We start from the raw sequence: 19,067 nt of genomic DNA on the forward strand, positions 1-19,067 counted from the left end.
TAATGTCTAACAGTGTTTCCACTAAATACATCTGCTCACTTGGCGCTCCTTTCCTAAGCATAAAATCGATTGTCCATTGGATTCCTACTCTGTGTGGAATAACCGTGTAAAGGTCTTTGATATCAACTACTAAAAAGTTTAAAGTAGGATCGAATTCAATTTTTCCAATATTTTCAAGGAAGCTCCAGGAATCTCTACAAATTTGAACTTCTTGTTTTAACAAGGGTTTAAGAATATTGTCAACCAGTTTGGCACACGCATACGTAACTGACCCTCTACCATCCACAATAGGTCTGAAGGGAGGGTCAGTCAGATTTTTATGTGTTTTAGGTGTGCCAAACAAAGTTGGAGTCCTTGGAGCTGTCATTGTCAGATATTGCAATAGATTAGAATCTATGGTACCTTCAAGAAATAAATCATCCAGTGTTTCTTTAATTTTCTTGTTTACAATGTTAACCTTATTAAGACTAAAAGGAGCATAAGGGCCTGTATGAAGATATTCTAACATTTTATTTTCATATTCGAAGTTATCCATGAAAATGAGGCGGCCCCCTTTATCAGGTGCCATGACTCTAATGTGGCACTCATTAAGTAAATCAATGAATGCCAACTCGGCATCATTGATATTCAATCTTATTTGTGTCCTGTTGCCAAACATGTAGTGCTGTTTGTTATTCATTGCTCGAAGGTCCAACTCACACATTCTCTCGAAAATATTAAGAGTATTATTAAGTGGTGTATTGAAAACCTGGATACTCTATATGTGTCGAGCAGGGAAGGGGTGTTTCCTAAGAGTGCCATAAGGTTTAATTTGCGGACATACAATTTTATATCAACAATGGTGCTGACAAGATTGCAATTTTTATCGGGGACAAACCCTTAGAAAGGAATTCAATGATATTTGCATCAATTGTTAGAATGGTGTATTTATAAACTTTAAAGTCCCCATTATTGTTAAATAAAATGGTTGGCTTTTGTTCAATATTCACTACGTTATTAATGACACCTTGTCCTGGGGCTAACGCCTGCGTTGGTTGCCCCTTTTCTTTTTTTGATAATTGCGTCCCCGATAGTTGTTGTTCGTTGTGGTGTTCCTGGAGGTAGTCCCTCTCTGAAAACCCTGATTGTTATTAGTTACATTGCCATCCATGTCAGACCCTTGATTAGCAGTATTATTACCATTTCTCCCCTGGTGATCATTATTTATTCCCTGGTTTCTAATACGTTCACTTCTCCGGACTGGTTGTAATTCATTGTCCTCCCCGGGAGTAGTATTGTTAGTACTAGATTCAACTATCCCTCCTTCAGAAGATTGTCTCCAGGTAGCAACCTGGCCAATTGGGGGTGGGGGTATGCAATGTTGTTTTGATATTCTAGAATGTCCCTATCAATTTTCCGTTTTTTGTTTTTTACCATTTTTTCAATAGCAACTTCTATACTAGATAATACTCTTTGATAGTCAAACTTATATCGACTAAAATCAATATGTCCTTGTAAAAAAGTTTCAAGCTTAATTAAATCTTCCTGTAACACATTAACTTCAAGCAAATAATGTTTCATAAGACATTCCATAAAGTCAGTGCCCTGCTCATCAAACATGTTAATGAGTTCCTTGTGGAGTTCAGAATTCTTTATTGTACCTGCTGGATACCGCCATTGGCGCAACCCTTTAGGCACAATGTGTCTATTCACACATTCACGGAGATATGAAATCTCCAGCTGCAGTTTCCTGCAGCGAAACAGTTTTAAGTCAAAAAGGTTTAATTCGTTAAGAAACAAACTCACCCTCTCATCCTGTGCGTGTGCACCACTATAATTCCCATTGGAAAAAAAGTCGTTGTTGGCCAAAAAGGAAGATAGCCTTGGCAATGTAATGGCGTTAGAAGTCCTGTCTGCCACGTTTGAATTGTTGTTCTCCGCTCCGGTGTTCCCATTAAAAACTCTGCTTTGCTGTTATATATACTGTATATATATGACATATATACAGTTATGTCCAGGTTGCTGTGTATTTCACACCAAGTCTGGAGATGCGACCAAATTGTGTGACATAGAATTGAGAATTAGGTTTAGCAGCTGGGACCGTCTCTGCTGAATGTTCAACCTTGGACATCAGGAACATTATCAGGAATGGATGTAGAAGTTAAGACACATTCTGCAACAGGAGCACTGTCTGGATTGCTCTGAGATGCAGAGTCTGTATCATAGGAACAATGCTGTGATATCAGTTCTGTTACAGGAAGAAGATGTCTGCGATTTTTCCTTTACTCCACACCCTCTGATTGCACAAGATAGGATCTTGGCTCGGCACATGTACCTGTTACTTGACCAATCCTTTTGAAACCTTTCACTGTTTGTATCCTCACTGTGTCTCCTCCTTTCAATGGATGAAGAAATCTGCTCGTTTTATCATAACTGGACTTCTGGAAAGAATGCCTTCTGAATAGCTGGGCTTTGATTGCTCTGTTAGCTTTAGGCCTCAACAAACTGGAACGGATAGGCAAGGTTGTTCTGGTTTGCCTAGATAGAAGTATTTCAACAGGCGAGCCAAGTATGTCATCATGGGGTATGTTTCTGAGATTAAGTAAATTCAAAAAGACATCGGTATTATCACTCTGGCTTCTAATAATTGCTTTGCTCTGTACTGCACGTTCAGCTAGACCATTTGACTGTGGGTATTCAGGACTACTAGTAACATGTAAAAAGTCCCATTCTTTTGCAAATTTCTTTAACAATTTTCTAGTAAATTGAGTACCATTGTCAGTGATAAGCTTTGAGGACTACCATGGACTGAGAAATGACATTTCAACTTGGGTAATAGCAGTAGTAGACATTAGGTTAGGCAACAAATCAATCTCAAACCAGTTCGAATAAGAGTCGACCAAGACTAAGTAATGCTCATTGTTCCACTCAAATATGTCAATGGCTACTGTAGACCATGGTAGTTCAGGAACTTGACTTAGCTGAAGCAGCTCTTTTTGCAGATGTGGTGTAGTACTATTGTATACTGAACAAGATGAAAGCACTTTGTCAATGTCTTTTGCTAGAGAAGGCCAAAATACAAGTCCTCTCGCCCTGTAGATTCGGACCCTGAGTGACCATGATGCATAATCTGGATGTATTCATGTTGTAAGGAAAACTTTAGGACCTTTGAAAATAATGTCATCTTCCATCAACATCTCATCTCTGTAAGGTAAATAAGGTTGTAGTTCAGCTGGTATACTGGATTGCTTTGACAGCCATGCTACCTGGATGTAGTGGTTGAGCTTTTGCAAAACAGGATCAGTCTTTGTATGATCTCTCAGCTCATTGAGTCTTATGGTTGAAAAATTACACACTGCCATGACAACAAAGTCAAAATTCTCTGCATCAAGCTGCTCTGTTGTATTTCTGGATGATCTGGATAAACTATCAGCCAGATAAAGAAGTTTGCCTCCTGTATAGACCATTTTGAAGTTGTACTTTTGTAATTTGAGCATCATTCTTTGCAGTCTTGCTGGAGCGGAATGCATAGGCTTCTTTAAAATAGTAACTAGAGGTTGATGATCAGTTTCAATCTGGATATCTTGACCATAAATGTAATCATGAAACTTTGAACATGCAAATGCAATTGCCAAAAGTAAATATAATCATGAAACTTTGAACATGCAAACGAAATTGCCAAAAGTTCCTTCTCAGTCTGAGCATAATTGCATTTCAGCTTGGGTAAGAGTTGCCCTCTTGAAGAATAACTGCACCAAGACCAAACTTTGATGCATCACAGGAAGGAGTGACTGGTTTATTGACATCGTAGTACCTTAGTGTAGGCAGGCTAAAAAGTTTCTGCTTAAGATCATCAAATGCCCTCTGGTGCTGTCCTAGCCATGACCATGCAACATTTTTGCATGTCCTCTCTCTTAAAGGTGTTGTCAATTCACTGAAATCTGGTATAAACTTGCCCAAATAGTTAACCATACCAAGAAAATGCTGTAGAGCTTGAACATTATCAGTTGCTGGCATCTCAAGAATAGCTGCTTGCTTGGATGTGTCTGGTCGTAACCCAGTACTAGTAAACAAATGATCAACATATGTGACTTCTGATAATCTGAATTTGCACTTCAGAGGATTGAGCTTTAAGTTCACTTTACATGCTCTGTCTAGAACTTTCTTGAGGTTTCTGTCATGGTCTGCTTCATTGTTGCCTCCGATTAATAAATTGTCTACTATTATGGTACAGGGATAACCTGAAAAGATGTGTTCCATTGCACGCTGGAAGACTTCACTTACAGAATTTATTCCAAATGGCATCCTGATAAATCTATATCTTCCAAACGGGGTACTGAATGTAGGCAGCAGTGAAGATTTACCAACAAACATCACTTGCCAAAATGAACTCTCTCCATCCAAGATGGAAAATGTAGTGGCATTCAGTATTAGGCCTGTGACTTCCTCGACTGCTCACATGAGTTGACAAGTTCTTTTCAATGCCTTATTCAAGTCTCTCGGGTCAGTGCATATTTTGATTTAGTCTGAGCCTTTTTGTGAGTTGTTACCATAGATGACACCCATTCATTTGGTTCTGTAACTGGACAAATCACACCTTTTTGCACCATTTTATCCAACTGAGCTTTAACTCTGCTCTGCATAGCTATTGGAATTCTTTTTGCTGGTCTGACCACTGGACTGACCTCTGGGTCTAACTTCATGGAATACACAACTAGAAGCTTGCCTAGCTTGTCATTGAAAACATCAGCACATTCTGAAAAAATACGGTCACTGAAACTGGAACTAGGACATGCTTATGTGATGAACTTCTTTGGTAAAGGAAAGCAAGTCCATTCTCAAACTGTCTCTGAGACCCAGTAATGACTGCACATGTCTTTGGAGTACATAAAACAACAACTTGTAACTGTTCCCAGCCAAATAACATGAAAGCACTACTGAATCTTCGGTTTGAATTTCTTCACCTCCATATACAACAAGTTTTGCACAACTAGTCATATTACGTTGTTCACCAGCTCTTACTTTAGCAAATGTTTCTGCCGACATAACATTACACTTTGAACCAGTGTCTGCTTTGAGCTCGATGGGTTTACCATGGATCAGGGCAGTACAAAACACTTCACCCTTTGCTAATAAATCTACCGCATTAATCTTTTTCACCAATTACTGATACACCATCTATATAGCAAGTAGAGTTGCAGCTCTCCATATGATAAACTTGCTTTATTGAGTGACTTTTCTTTGCAGCTGAGTGAAGTTTACTTGACTTGCAAAACCTTTGAAAATGATTACATTTTTTACACTTATGACATTGCTGACAAAATACTAAGCACACTTCTTTTATACTCATGGTTGGCACCACAATTGTGAGAGTTAACAATAAAGCTTGACTTGGGTTTTGATGACTCACCCTTATGCTGAACTGAGCATGACTGTTTGACTGAACTAGTCTTTGAACTTAGTAGAAAAATAAGGTGTTTCCTTGCCATACCCACAGGGGCTGCAGCTGCCATGTTCTTAGGCCTGTTTCTGCTGCCACATGCTTCATGCTGTCTACATTTGCTTTGGAGCCTGCTGAAACCATGCTCTTGTCACTTGTAAGCATACTTGTGTGCCTTTGTGTAACTTCATGGATCTGGCAAATCTCCATAGCTTTGCTCAATGTTAAGTCTTTGTCATGAAGCAAAATCTTTCTCACAGCAGCACTATTGATACCACACACAAGCCTGTCCTTTATGAGCTCATCTTTCAAATCACTAAACATGCAAGTTTTAGCTTTGTTTCTCAAGTCAGTAGTATAAACTGGAAATGTTTATCCTGGCCTTTGATCTCTTGTGTAAAACAAATGTCTCTCTAATGTAACATTGGTCTGGGGGTTGCACATTTCTCTGAATTTACACTTTAAGCACTTAGGATCTTCCCTTGATTCAGCCTGAACAACATTGTATGACTGTTTTCACCTTCGCCTTCGTACACTACTGGTGCATACATAAATGAACGCTCTCCATCAGTGACCTCTGACCCAGCTAGGTTTAGCAAAATGAATTCCCTGGTGCATGCATCTTTATCCGAGTTGCTTGTATGAAAATATTGTACTCTCGCCCAAAGATTCTCCAGTTCTCTGCAGTATTCTGATCAAATACAAGTGGTGATGGTTTTTGAAATCTGCCTGCCATGCCAGCAAATTACAGTAAAACACATTGCAATTTAAGTTCACTTGTAACTGCACAAACAATACACACATACATATATATTTGACGGAAACGTATGCCAGTATTTGTAACTATGCCCAATAGCATAATAAGCCTCTGAGTAATTTAACTCTGTGAAACACTTTGTGAAACAAGTCTCCATGACACAAGAACACTCTTGAAATTATTGTACTGTAAAGTTTATCATCATTGTAAGAAACATTTTGAAGTAACTGGACATTGTGAATAAACCATACACAGTGTTCTGAAACACTTCCAAAATGGCTGTACTTTGCTAAATAACTCTTTATAGTGCAAGAAACACACTGTAATAGCCCTTCACGAGTAGACACACCCAGCAAAAGAAACTTTTCAAAATGGCTGTATTTTGACTGCACTTCTTGAAATAGTTGCACTTTGCACACAGTAAACTCTTCGAAATAAATGCATAGTAAGAACCACACACTGAAGCACTTTTACACACTTTGCAATGCTTCAAATCACTCTAGTTTTGCTATTCAGAGCTTTAATCTGCAAAATAACTGTTTGTGCCGAAACACTGTAGTTTGCCCAAAACATGCAGTTGCCTTGCTTATTTATGCTTAATATACCCTTGTTGCTCTTTATTATATTCATTTTGCCTATTTAATCTCTTTTCTTGTGCTTGTTTTACTCTAAACATACCCGTTTTGCAATTTCGAGGCAACTCTGAACCTCTTGTGTACTTTTCTGATGATCATTTTATCAAACATCTTAATTTCGAACATTTCAATTAACTATTTATGCTTTCCGTTTGCTTAATAAACATTTCTGTCATATTCGTTTGCATAGTAATGTGTTCTATGCCCTTGTAAAGCGCCTTTTTATCTTTTTTTAAAAAAAAATCATTTGTGCAAGTTTTCATTACCTTTAGCTTATTTCTGGCCCTTTATTGCTCTTGTTCCTTTTATTTTTACTTGCACCTCATACACTACAGCACAAACAGTGACTCTGATTTGCTAAACAAAACTGTTAGTTGCACATTGAAAACAGAGTCGGTATTAGCAACAGTAAGCCTCATTTCCCTTGAAACTCACAATTCCATGAAAATGCACTGAAACTCATATTCCCTTGAAAGTGCACTGAAAGTCATAATTACCTGAAAATGTAATGAAGTTCAAACTCACAATTCCGTCAGCAGTCTGATAGTTGGTGTAAAGGGTTTAGGCTCTTGTCTCCACTGAAGCTCACAGTTCCTTCAGCAGTCTGGTAGTTGGTGTAGAGGATTCAGGCTCTTGTGTTCTTTAAGCAAGTTATGGGGGTCATGCCTGATAAAGTTAATAAACTAACCTGCCCCCCCACAACTAGGACATTACATACCGTACATCTCAACCTTTTAGCACAAGAAATCTGGACAAAACCTAAATCAATGGGGGGGGGGGGGCAAAACCCCCAAAATAGGAACAGATTGTAAATGTTGTTCTCATAGATTTAGAAAATGGCTAGAATAATAGCATTTGTCTTGGCATACATTTTCTGTAAGAAATGAAGTTTGAAACTCAAATATATGGCATTATTTAGTCATTTCAATCTTCAGTGATTTGCCAGAAACTTAACCACTTAGTGCAAGAAATCTGGACAAAGCCTAAAATAATGGGAATACAATTACCCAAAAAATAGGAATAGATTTTAAAATATTGCTCTTTTTAACTTAGAAAGTTGCTAGAATAACAGGATTTGTGTTAGCATGCATTTTCTGAAGGATGTCAAGTCTGAAACTCATATGTGCTTATTTAATAACTACAGCTCTCTGTGACTTGCCAGAAAACTACACATTTTTATGAGAAACACACCAAAATTATTATGCTAAAAATGGTCAGGTCAGAGGTATGTTAAACACGCACCTTCTTTCCGCTCTCTCACACACACATCATGTCTGTGCTCTCACACAACACATGCTGTCTCACACAGACCTACCTTCTCTCCTCTCACACAGCAACACACACATATACATATGTTCTCTCACACAGCAATACATACACAGACACACCTTCTCTGTCATACAGCAGTACATACACACATTTTCTCTCATACAAACAGAATGGCTAGTTTAAATTGCATACAATAAACCACAGAAGAAGCACACTCGGAGGGCCAATCAATAAGTCGAAACACAGTTTATTAAATAAAAGAGCGCTTAACATTTTCACCATATTTTTGTCTTCCAAAGAAACTTCATCAGATAAAAATGTACCCAATCACCAGATGTTGTTTATCTACTTAAACCACCCCTATGAATCAATTTACAATAGACCAATCCTATACAAACTTAGACATATATAAAAAAAGTTTGTACCATACACTTTTATTTATGTCTAAGTTTGTATAGGATTGGTCTGTTGTAAAATTGATTAATTGATTCATAGGGGTGATTTAAGTATTTAAACAAGGTCTGGTGATTGGGTAAGTTATTATCTGATGGAAGTTTCTTTTGAAGACGAAAACACGGTGATAACATTAAGCATTAATTTATTTAATAAACTATGTTTGGACTTGTTGATTGGCCCTCGAGTGTGCTTTTGCTGTGGTTTATTGGTTGTGTTTTTGAGCACATTATCCACTTTATTTCTGGTTGTTAAATTACATACACATGCACACATACATATGCATACACATTTCGCATGCAGAAATATTGGAGCCACTAGTTTAAACTTATATATGCACACATGCACTCGCACACATGCTTACCTTCTCTATAAATGGAATGGCCAGTGTAAATTCTGCACAAGTGTGGAATGGGTTTACATCTGTGTTTGCATGCGTGCAATTCATGCATGGCCCTCCTTAGAAGAGAAGATGCCACCACCACGTGTTAAGAAATGTGTGTGTGTGTTTATTTAATTTAATGTTGAAGCCTCGTGGCCAGAGTGGGCCCCCGAAGCCACTGGGGACCTAGGTGGCTGCCTATGTCGCCCAGTGCTGAATCAGGCTGTTTCTTGTAATTGTATATTGTCGTATTTACAGATTCATATTCCAAGTACAAAATTAGTTCTCTGTGCTAGCCTTGTTGAAGTACAGGAATGTGAGAACTGCTGTCAGGTCACTGCTTGCATTTATATGGAATGTTGTTCTCCAGGGGACAAAATAGCTGCTGGAATCAATTATTTCATGTGGTTCTGGGTACTCCAGATCCTGGGTTTTATCTTTACTGGGTGGATGACAAGATGGTCATGTAATACTGACTGGTCGGTTGCTCATTTTGGTAAGGTCGTCTATTATGGCAGCCATATATATGTGTGATTGGACCAGCTTGCCGGTCAGCTGTGGGAACTTTGGCCTTGTGGTGTGGGAATTTGATCAAAGGTAGTTCCACTGTTGACTTTCAAGATGGCTGCACACTGATCAACAGCTTAATTTCAGCTCTCCCAGTGTGAAAAAAAGAAACTGAGAAATAATGACCAGTAAACTCTGTCAGTTTTAGTAAATTCAGTTACTCACTAGTAACTACAATACCTGGATACCAGTAAAGAAGAAACTTGGAGAACCTGAAAGAAAATCAACTAGAAAAGGTGAAGAGAAAACATACTGACTAAAGAATATTGCAGCTATTCAACAAAAAGCAGTTCAAGCTCCAGCTTTGGGCCAAGACATGGCTTCCAGTAATTTAGAGGAAAGAAATAAGTCTAATATGCTCAGAGCTGATTAAAATAAATGAAGCATTGAAGGAGTATCTCAACTTAAATAAAAAGCAGGACAAATGGAAGAAGCCTTAAACATTTAATCAGATAAACTGATAAAATTGCAAAAATCAGAGGTTGAAATGAAGAAAAACCTAGCTGAGTATGAGGGTACTCAAGAAGAGATGTTTCAAAAAATGGTACAGTTAGAGCACAGAGCACACAGGGAAAACTTGAGATTTTCTGCTGTGCCAGAGAAACTGGAAGGAACAAAACTGTATTAATTTTATGAAAGCACATTTAAAAAACTTGACTGGTATTCCACAGCAGGATTTGTTAGTTGAAAGGGCATATTGTATGTATGCCCCAAACCTGGCTATGAGAAAGCAAGCAAGACCTGTATTAACGAAGATGCAAAAATGCCAGCAAAAATAGCTGATCGTGACAAAACTGTGACAGAAGGGCAACGTATTAACTGGAGACAACAGAGTATTTGTGGAAAATGATTATTCACTGTAAAACAGGCAGAAGAGAAGCAAATTTATCCCAGCAATCAGGGGACGTCTAGAGGCAGGTCTGGTTGAAGCTGCTGTATCCAGCTTTCTTAAGAATGTTTTTCTTGAAATATCAAAGTCATTTTTGATGCAGAGCAGACTTAGGAGGAAATGCAAAAGTTTGTCCAACAAAAATTAAGCTAACAAACAGAAGGAGAGACTGGTTCTCATTCTTCTGATAATAAAGCTCATAGAGAGAGAGACTGCCAGTGAAATGTTTTTCATTGTTCCAAAGGAAAATGCTTGAGAGAGAGAGAGAAATGCACAGGCATTGACTTGAAGAATCAGGAGTACCTTGGAATTGAACCAGAGTCTGGGGTTGGGAGACAGAAATGAACAGGAAGGGCAGCAACACTGAAATTAGTGAAAAATGTGTGAGATTATAAACCATCAATCACATTTGTGAAATATGGTTTTACAAGAAAAAGTGGAAAGATTGGACTTGTATTGAATTTTTAAACTTGGGGGGGGGACTGAAAAGCATATATCCCACTTTGCGTCGTTAATGTTTGTAAGGACACTGAAAGGAAGGGAAAAGAAAAAGTAACTAAGTAAAACATTTTTTTGTTCTCAACAGCAGCTGTATAAAACATTTTATGATATAAAAAACATTTCATGATATAAAATAACTACATGTATAGTAATGCATTTTCATTTCTTGTGCATGATAAAAATGCTAAAGAAAGCAAGTGCCCTTTTTCATTTTTTTTTTTTTTAGTTTCAAGAAATGTAGGCATTACAATTTAAAAAGGGAAGGAAAGATGGAGAAATGCATATTTAAGTTAATATGCTGTAATCTTGGATTGTTGAGGTGGGGGATAGGGTGTAAAAGTGCAGAGATTATAATTTGTGGAGTTGGTATGCTTTCTTTTACTGTTGCATAGGTGATTGGATTAAGGCTCTTAGCTAAATCTAAATTTTTTTTTTCTGTAGGCAAGTAAATAAGAAAACACTGAAGTAATGAAAAGTTTTTCTTTAGCAAATGTTCAGTGTGAGTTTAAATATGCAGCTGAGGGCAGCTTTACGTTTGTTTTCATGGAGACGAGCTGACTACAGGGTTCGGCAATAGAAGCTAGATCACTTTTTAAGGCTAAAAGTTAATGTTTTCTGAAATCATGCACACTGTTTTTCACATATGGAAAAAAAAATTACATTTTTTTTCCTTTTACATAATTATACGTCACACATTTGCTTTCCTTTTAGTGTCATGCACATAATTTGATCAATTCTTGCCTTCCCTTAATTCTGATTCCTCCTCCTGTATTGATCCCACAATTTCCATTTATTTCTATGTAACCCGCTCCTTCCCCTTTTAAAGACCCCCTTTTCCTGTTCTTTTTTTTAATATGTTTATTGAATTATCACTTAAGACATAGGCAAACATACAGTTATATGCAAGAAAACAAAACATGTTCACAGTTACAGATGTTATGAAACACATACTTTCATTTGTACAATTATCATCAATCCAGCATTACATGAATTGTTCAATTCCTGCCTTTCCTTAAACCTCATTCCTCCTCCAAAACATTATTCTGCATGTACCATTCCCAAAATTTACAATTTTTGCTATGTCATTTTCTCCTACCCTTTTCTAAAGATTGCACTTCCAGTCCTTTTATCTGTGCTAAAATATTCACAATTTCAAATGCAGTTGTTGCAGACTTTAATTTCCATTTTTTCATGTGTTTTGTTTGACATCCACCAGAATTAAACTTACCAAGGCCTTACTATGTCTAGGCAGTTCAGATCTTGTATCCCAGCTCACCTAATATTTCTAGCAAGAGTACTATGTAGGGAATTTTTAAAATCTGCCAATTCATTACACTCTCAAAACATGCATTTCCCAGTTACTACTTTCTTCACTATCATACCTGCAACACTTGCCGTCTACCTAAGGAAATAGTCTGCTTAGGGTGTAAAAATACCCATGCAAATATTTTCATCCAAAAATCCTGTCTTCTAGACTTTGTTGCATATTTGGGAACTGTACATATGTCCTCCCATTGTATTCTTGTGAATCACTTATCCAACCTCTGTTCCTAGTCTTTTCTTTCCTCCTTTGATTGATGCTGTGAAGGCTGCCAGCCCAGCTAGCTGGAATTTTGTAAATAATTCTGTCATTTGTGAATAGTAATATGATTTGTACGCTTGTCCTACAAATGTAAGAAAACTTCAAGAATATAAAGATAGTGTACCCTAATGGAAAAGAACAGAGTGAACTTGCAGTCTGTAAGAAAATAAGTGAATTGTTTACGATGGTGTTTACCTCAGCTAGGAGACAGAATGTCTACAGCTAGAAATTCTTTCTGCTGTCTGGAAACAGAAATAATTACAGGTTTCAAAGGTACAAGTGTGTAACTGCTTTACAACTTCCAGTTCCAGGCAAGCTTCTGAGAGAGAAGTATTTTTGACACAGAGGTGCCAAAGAATGATGTAATCTGAGATAACCCAGCAGAAATGTTTGATAGTAATTTAAGAATTACCTCAGAGAGGGGGTCCTTGTATTTTGTATTTGTCTTTGAACATAGAAACATTCACCCAGCACTTTGCCTACGTGTTGCTCTATTAGTAAGACTTAGATTACAGTGGTTTCTCTTAGAGATAGATAGGAACTTAGTAAGATTAGTTTAGATGTTTTCTGTATTTGTGAGACTGTTCTGCAATGTTTTAAAATATTTCCTGTGATTCTGAACTCTGTCACTGTGCTGTTATTGAGTATTGTTTTCTTCTTTTATTAATTATTATTAACTATATTTAAACCTTTCAATTGTGGCTGGATTGTGTAGAGATATTTAAGCTCTGAGAGTACTTGCATATATGTTTGGTGACACTGTACAGATGACTCTTAAATAGCCTTGGCCTTGGTCACACTTACTGATTGGATAATAGTAACATTACACAGTAGAATTGGTCACCCTTTGGGAACAGCCTTATAGTAGCTGATAAGTAAGAGTGGTTGGTGGCAGCTGGTACAACCTTATATTCTGGGCAGAAGGGGGCATAACTAGTAAACTAGTGGCAGCCTTCCCCAGAAGTGTCTGTGTGTTTGTATATAAATCAAATCTCAAAGTGTGTGTGTCAGCTACTTGGGCAGGGACATGAAGCACTGGTTGGACAGAGAGGGTGCTGGAGGTTTTGGCTTGACCACTCAGCTGAAATCTTAACCCTATAGCTGTGCTTATTTGGTATATGGATAGAGATAAACCAACCCCAGACTGACTGTGATCTCTTTGTGCTGTTAAGGGAATTTGTACTTTACTGTGTGTGTACTTGTCATCCTCCCAATGTGCACATCCCTCACTGGTGTTAATGGTGAGGATTGAAGCTCCTTGATTACTGGGCCAGTGCAGGGGCGTCACAGATGCCTGTAGTTATGCAATATTTTATATACCCTACGATTTATCCCTTTTTTATCAGCAACTTCTGTTCTAGATTCAACTAAAAACTGTACCAGAGCAGGTCTTTCACTTAAGATTCACCTATCCCTTTTTGTTTGCCTATACTCTGATAGCAATCACTGATAGGGAAGGCAGTCTCTAGTCAGCAGTCCAAATTTCTTCTTGACCTTTTCCCACTTTATTACTTTTCCCTGTCTAGTTATTTGTTCCCGATACCTTACATTCTCTTCTAGTTTTCTCCAATAAATTCCAGCCCCCTCTTGTCTATTCTCTGTACCCCTAATTGCAGTCATCCCTATCAGCAGAATCTCCTTTCTCCATTCTCATGTTGGCATAGTTCTTGGAGTACTTTCTGCTACTTGGAGTATAATATTCTGAATGACTGTTTTTATTCTTAAAGATCTGCATCCAAAATCCCATTCTCTCCTTATTTCTTGAAATTCCCCCAGCTTCATCATCATATCATTCCTTTTCACTTTGAATTATAACTTTGTTTGTGTTGTGTTTGAGCATTAACTGTGTAGCTCTAAAATATTTCCCTTCAAGTCAGGCAATCACAAACCTTCTTGCTCAGTTGGAAGGATCCCATTTGTAACTCTCCCCAATAAAATCTTTCAAATCTTTAATTACTGTCTACAACTTCTGTGGCTGAGAAAAGCATGCCGTACCTGTGTATAAAACCAAAGGGACTAAAATATTTTCACTGCTTGTATGTTGCTATCCATATCCACAATATTTTGTTATTTATATTATATGATTTACTGCTACTTTTCTATGCTTTGTTAGCCTTGGTCCTCTTTGTGTACCTTGACTCGGCTGCAGTCCTTGGGCACCTCTGGTGGTCTGAATATGTTGCCCTTCAACCCACTTCAGATCATATTCTTGTTTGAATCTGTTCTGAATTTTAAGCACTTTAGGACATTTAATCTGTCAGAGCTAATCCAGGAATTGCTGCCTGTTGTTATTTGGACAGCTAAACATTGTAAAGTCGAAAGGTTGTCATTTTTTTTCACATCGTCTGTATCTCATGGTAGCAACCATGTATATTGTCCATTCACCAGGCTGAATATGAGAGTTCAACACATTGTTTTTCAGTGGACTTATTCAATTTTATCCTGGTCTTATTGTATTGCAGTCACTCCCAGATGTGGTCAAATCACTCCCTAGATCGTCCCTTGTCTCTCCCCACTCTTAAAAAAAAAAAAAATTGACCTCCAGTACAGACTTTTTTTTTTTTGGTGATGGTGGGGAATTGCACCAATATTATTCCACAGTTTAAGGTTGTATGGTCATATTAGTGTGCGTCTTTATATCTATTTGTATATATTTGTGTGTGTGTCTCCTCTGTGTGTGTGTGTGTGTGTGTATATATATATATATATATATATATATATATATATATATATATATATGTGTGTGTGTGTGTGTGTATGTACATGTGTGCATATACATATACTTTTATTCTACACCCTGCAAAATTTCAGCTCTGCCGAGAAAGTCATCCCACTTAACCATTTGCAGCAGGTCTTTTGGTAAGATTGTGTTTGAATTGATGTAGGGTGGTCATTATGGTCTGGGAATGAAGTCTTTACCGTATTCCTTTAGTGGACATACACATCTCAATAATTATTAACATCCAGCAGTGTATTCCATTGAAGCCTGTGTCCAGCATTTGATCTGTGGCTTTGTCAAAGTGATATAGATTTTGCTGGGTCACTGAGTGTGACTGAAGGTCTCTTTGTTATTCAGAATGAAGTCTTCCTAGTCCTACCCTTCCTTTATTGGACTAAGACAAATGGGTTGTGCATATTTTCTCATTTATTTGTGAAGAAATATTTATGTGCACGTGTTTCTTCTTTACATTTCTCTGCTCCCTCATCTTTTGTTGAAGTTTTATTTGGAGAGGCCCATAGTGATTCTGGTTCTGCGGTCCCTGTGTTTAGATTGTTGTATCCTTTGATTAAGTCCAGGAGGAATCCTCCTGTATTAAAGATGACAAGGTGCTTTCCTAGGCCCCAGTTCTCCAGCAGTCTATATCCTTCCTGCTGACCTTTCTGTGAATATGTATTGGAGGCTGCTTGCATACTTTCCCAATCGTAAACAATTCCCTTTTTGAACAAGGGCCTTAAAAATCATCTGTCACCCAGTTTGCCAGATTGTAGTTTGTGTTTCTTTGGCCTTGTTAACATTTCTTGTTTTTTTAACTGGCTGGGATTTTCATGTAAACCCAGTGCAGAGGGCATTTCATCTTATAATAAATACTCTACATTTATATGAATGCTTGCTATATTAATAAATTGATGAGAGCGCTGTCTGCTCTGGGTATTATGTCCTGAGCCTCCATCCCTTTTTTCTGCACTGCTTTATTACCCACTTTCAGGATATCTACATAGCCAGAAAGCAGAAGAAAAGTAAAAGATTTACTTTAATGCTATTTTGTTGTGTTTCTCTTTTATGTGTAACTTTTGATTTGATCGTGCTCTGAACCATTTCTTTGTGGTAGTTAGAGAGCACTTCATCTTACATGCAATAGTAATGATTCTTCATCAGAAGGGTAGAATAATGTGTTTACTAAGGTTTTAATGGCTACGTAGATCAGTATCTGAAGGTGTAGACAGTATCCTGTCTGTAGAAAGTTCTCTTAAAGACCTAATGATGTGATGAATATGCCCATTCTGAACATTTTGTCTTCATAGTTTTTTTTCTTGCAGATGTTTGGTGGCTATTTTTGACTGTGATCTCCTGTTTTTTTAGGTTTTTGCTGAATGAAATTAAGAAAGAAGCATTCCGTGAGTACAAATTAAAGATGATGAGAAAGATGGAGCAGTATCTTGGCTCATCAAGATGCAGACGAAAGTAAGAAATTTATATTCTTGGGTTACAGTTCATAGAGATCTTGTGTTCAGCCTTATTTGCTTTCTAAGTTCTGTGATGTGTTGTTCTTCAGATGTTTCTTGGACAGGTGTAATAAATCATCTATTGTAATCACAAATTGTTAGTCTCTTGTTATGGGTACTGCATATAATGTAAATATATGTGCTGAACTGGCAGTTGATTTTGCCTGAGTGTAGACATTTAAATTTGATTGGTTCAATGCCTACTTTTTTTGTCTGGATGCAACCTGTGGGTTATTGGATCTGACCTGGCTCCAATACCATCCATATTCCAAAGATTGCAGCCTGCCGAAATCCACCTCCTTTACCCACAATCCCCCTGCTCAACTAAGATTACCTTAGAGCTCATTTGCTGCCATTCCTGGACAGCAGCTTGGTCATTAGTTCCATGAGTGTGTATCCTTTGTGAGGTTTTTGGAGTGTAGTTTGGCTTGTTTCCTTCTCCTCTACCCTTGTGTTTGTATTTTTCTAGTCGGTTGCTGGTATAGTTTTTAATAGCTAGGTAGCATAGGTTGTGGTGGTCTTGTTAGTGGGTTTTTCACCCCTAGTATGGTTAGAATGTTTTAGTGTTTGTTTGCTGTGTCTTGGGTGTTAAGGGTTCTTTTTGCTTAACAGTATGGAAGAGGGTTGTAAAGTGTGTAGCTTGAGATCACAAGCTCCCTTCTCAGGATGCCCATAGGCAGGTGGGTATATTGTCTTTGGGCAGCTCACCTCAAGTCTCCATGCTCCGTCTGTAAGGGCTTTATCACGCACATCTTCACATCAATGTCATGAAGATGAGAGCAGTCCTACTTAGATTGCAGGCCTTTCAGGTAAGTCTTCCCAAGGGTATGATCTTGGTTTAGACCTACAACATGTCTGTCATCTGGTATCTGAGGAAACAGGTGAGAGCCCATTCCTGTTTTTTTGTCAGGTGACCATGAGGGTCTGGCAATGGATGATTTCCTCTCAACTGTTTTTGTTCAACACACATCCTGGGATAATGCAGCATATTGGCAGAGAGTCTGAGCAGGAACTTTCTTTTTCCACTAGAGTAGTCACTGAATCTGAGAGTTGCTACTCAGACTTTTCAGTGCTGGGGCACTCAGTGTTCTGACCATTTTACTTCCTCTTTCCAACACTAAGTGCAGCAGCTATTTAGCTTTATTTTCCCTCCCCAGATAGTCACAGATACTTTTCTGTATGGTTGGTCCCCCTGGTCTCCTGTATGATGTTCTTCATCTCACATTGCTGCAGTCCTGACACTTGGGTAGTCCGCTGTCCCAGTCGGCCCGAATACCAAAGTATAAGGCTGACGTCGGTCAAGGCGCATTAGTCTGACGTCAGGACGTCAGGGTACAAATGCGCATGACCGACGTCATTTCCTCAGTCTTTTTTGCCGCATGGTCCGATGCAGAAGCAGTTTTGCAAGTGCAGGTTGGCGTTCTGAGATTTTCCGAAGTCGGAGTTTCAGACCGAATCCAAGTTGGCTAAGTACCTCGTTGGGGAATATTTTGGTTTTTTCTTGCCTCAGTATTTTACCGGATGTCAGAAAAAGTGAATAACTGTATTTCTTGTGGGAAACAGATACCTCATAGGGATTACCATACCTTGTGTATACCTTGCTTAGGGCCTGAGCACGACGTGGTTGGCTGTCGCTCTTGTGCTAGATTTAACAAACGCACTATAAAGAGAAGATTAGATTGTGCCAGGTTAGTTTTGGGAAGCGTGTAATTATAAAATGCCGCCGGATGCTCCGGCGCCCGCTTCATCAAAAAGCGCAAGGACAAAACAGCAAAGCCTAGGTTGGAAGAAGACGTCGGTTCTTTAGAGGGCTCGGTGGAGCCAGAGGTTCAGCCAGAAATTTCTTTGGAATCCCAGGGAGAGACTTTATTGCTGCAAGATGTGACCTCTCAGGAGGTAGGCCAGGCGGAAGGGGCTTCTCAGGTAGCTGTTCTTCCCTCCCTTCCTAAGGTGGTTAGGCCCTCCCTGCTGTTTCCAAGGCTTCTCCCAGGGGCAGGCCAGGTTTTGTTTCAGGTGTTACCCCTAGTTCTTCAGGGTCTGTACCTAAGAAGCATATGCTTAAAATGGCAGAAGATTTGATTACAATGATTAGAGGTTCTATGCCCCCTCCTGATAAGAGGCCTAGGGTGGAACCTGAGCTTGGGAGTTTTGAGCAGTGTTCGGATGCTTCTGAGTCTTAGGCTGAAGACTTGCAGGAGTATTCCCCTTACTCTGATTCTGATGTAGATGATTCTACTCCTTCTGCTTCTCCCCCTGAGGATTTTTCATTTTCAGAGACTCTTCATTCCATGAGGGAGCATTTTAAATGAGAAGGTCAGGATTTCTCTGATTCCAGGAAAAGGCTGAGGGAATTTTTGTTTCTACCCCAGCATAGGCCTTTAGCTATACC

General features: G+C 38.5%; 1 protein-coding gene across 1 annotated transcript in view; it reads left to right on the forward strand.

The window, feature by feature from the left end:
- The window catches only part of WRN (WRN RecQ like helicase), a 2,579,924-nt gene that overhangs the window by 1,108,748 nt on the left and 1,452,109 nt on the right, over positions 1-19,067 (forward strand). The window contains 1 exon segment of the mRNA XM_044059154.1: positions 16,536-16,637. Within this exon segment, the coding sequence (XP_043915089.1) occupies positions 16,536-16,637 (102 nt within the window).

The sequence above is a fragment of the Protopterus annectens genome, chromosome 17.part0 (assembly GCF_019279795.1).
Source record: "Protopterus annectens isolate FY-2018-M chromosome 17.part0, PAN1.0, whole genome shotgun sequence".
In the NCBI taxonomy this organism is placed as follows: Eukaryota; Metazoa; Chordata; order Ceratodontiformes; family Protopteridae; genus Protopterus; species Protopterus annectens.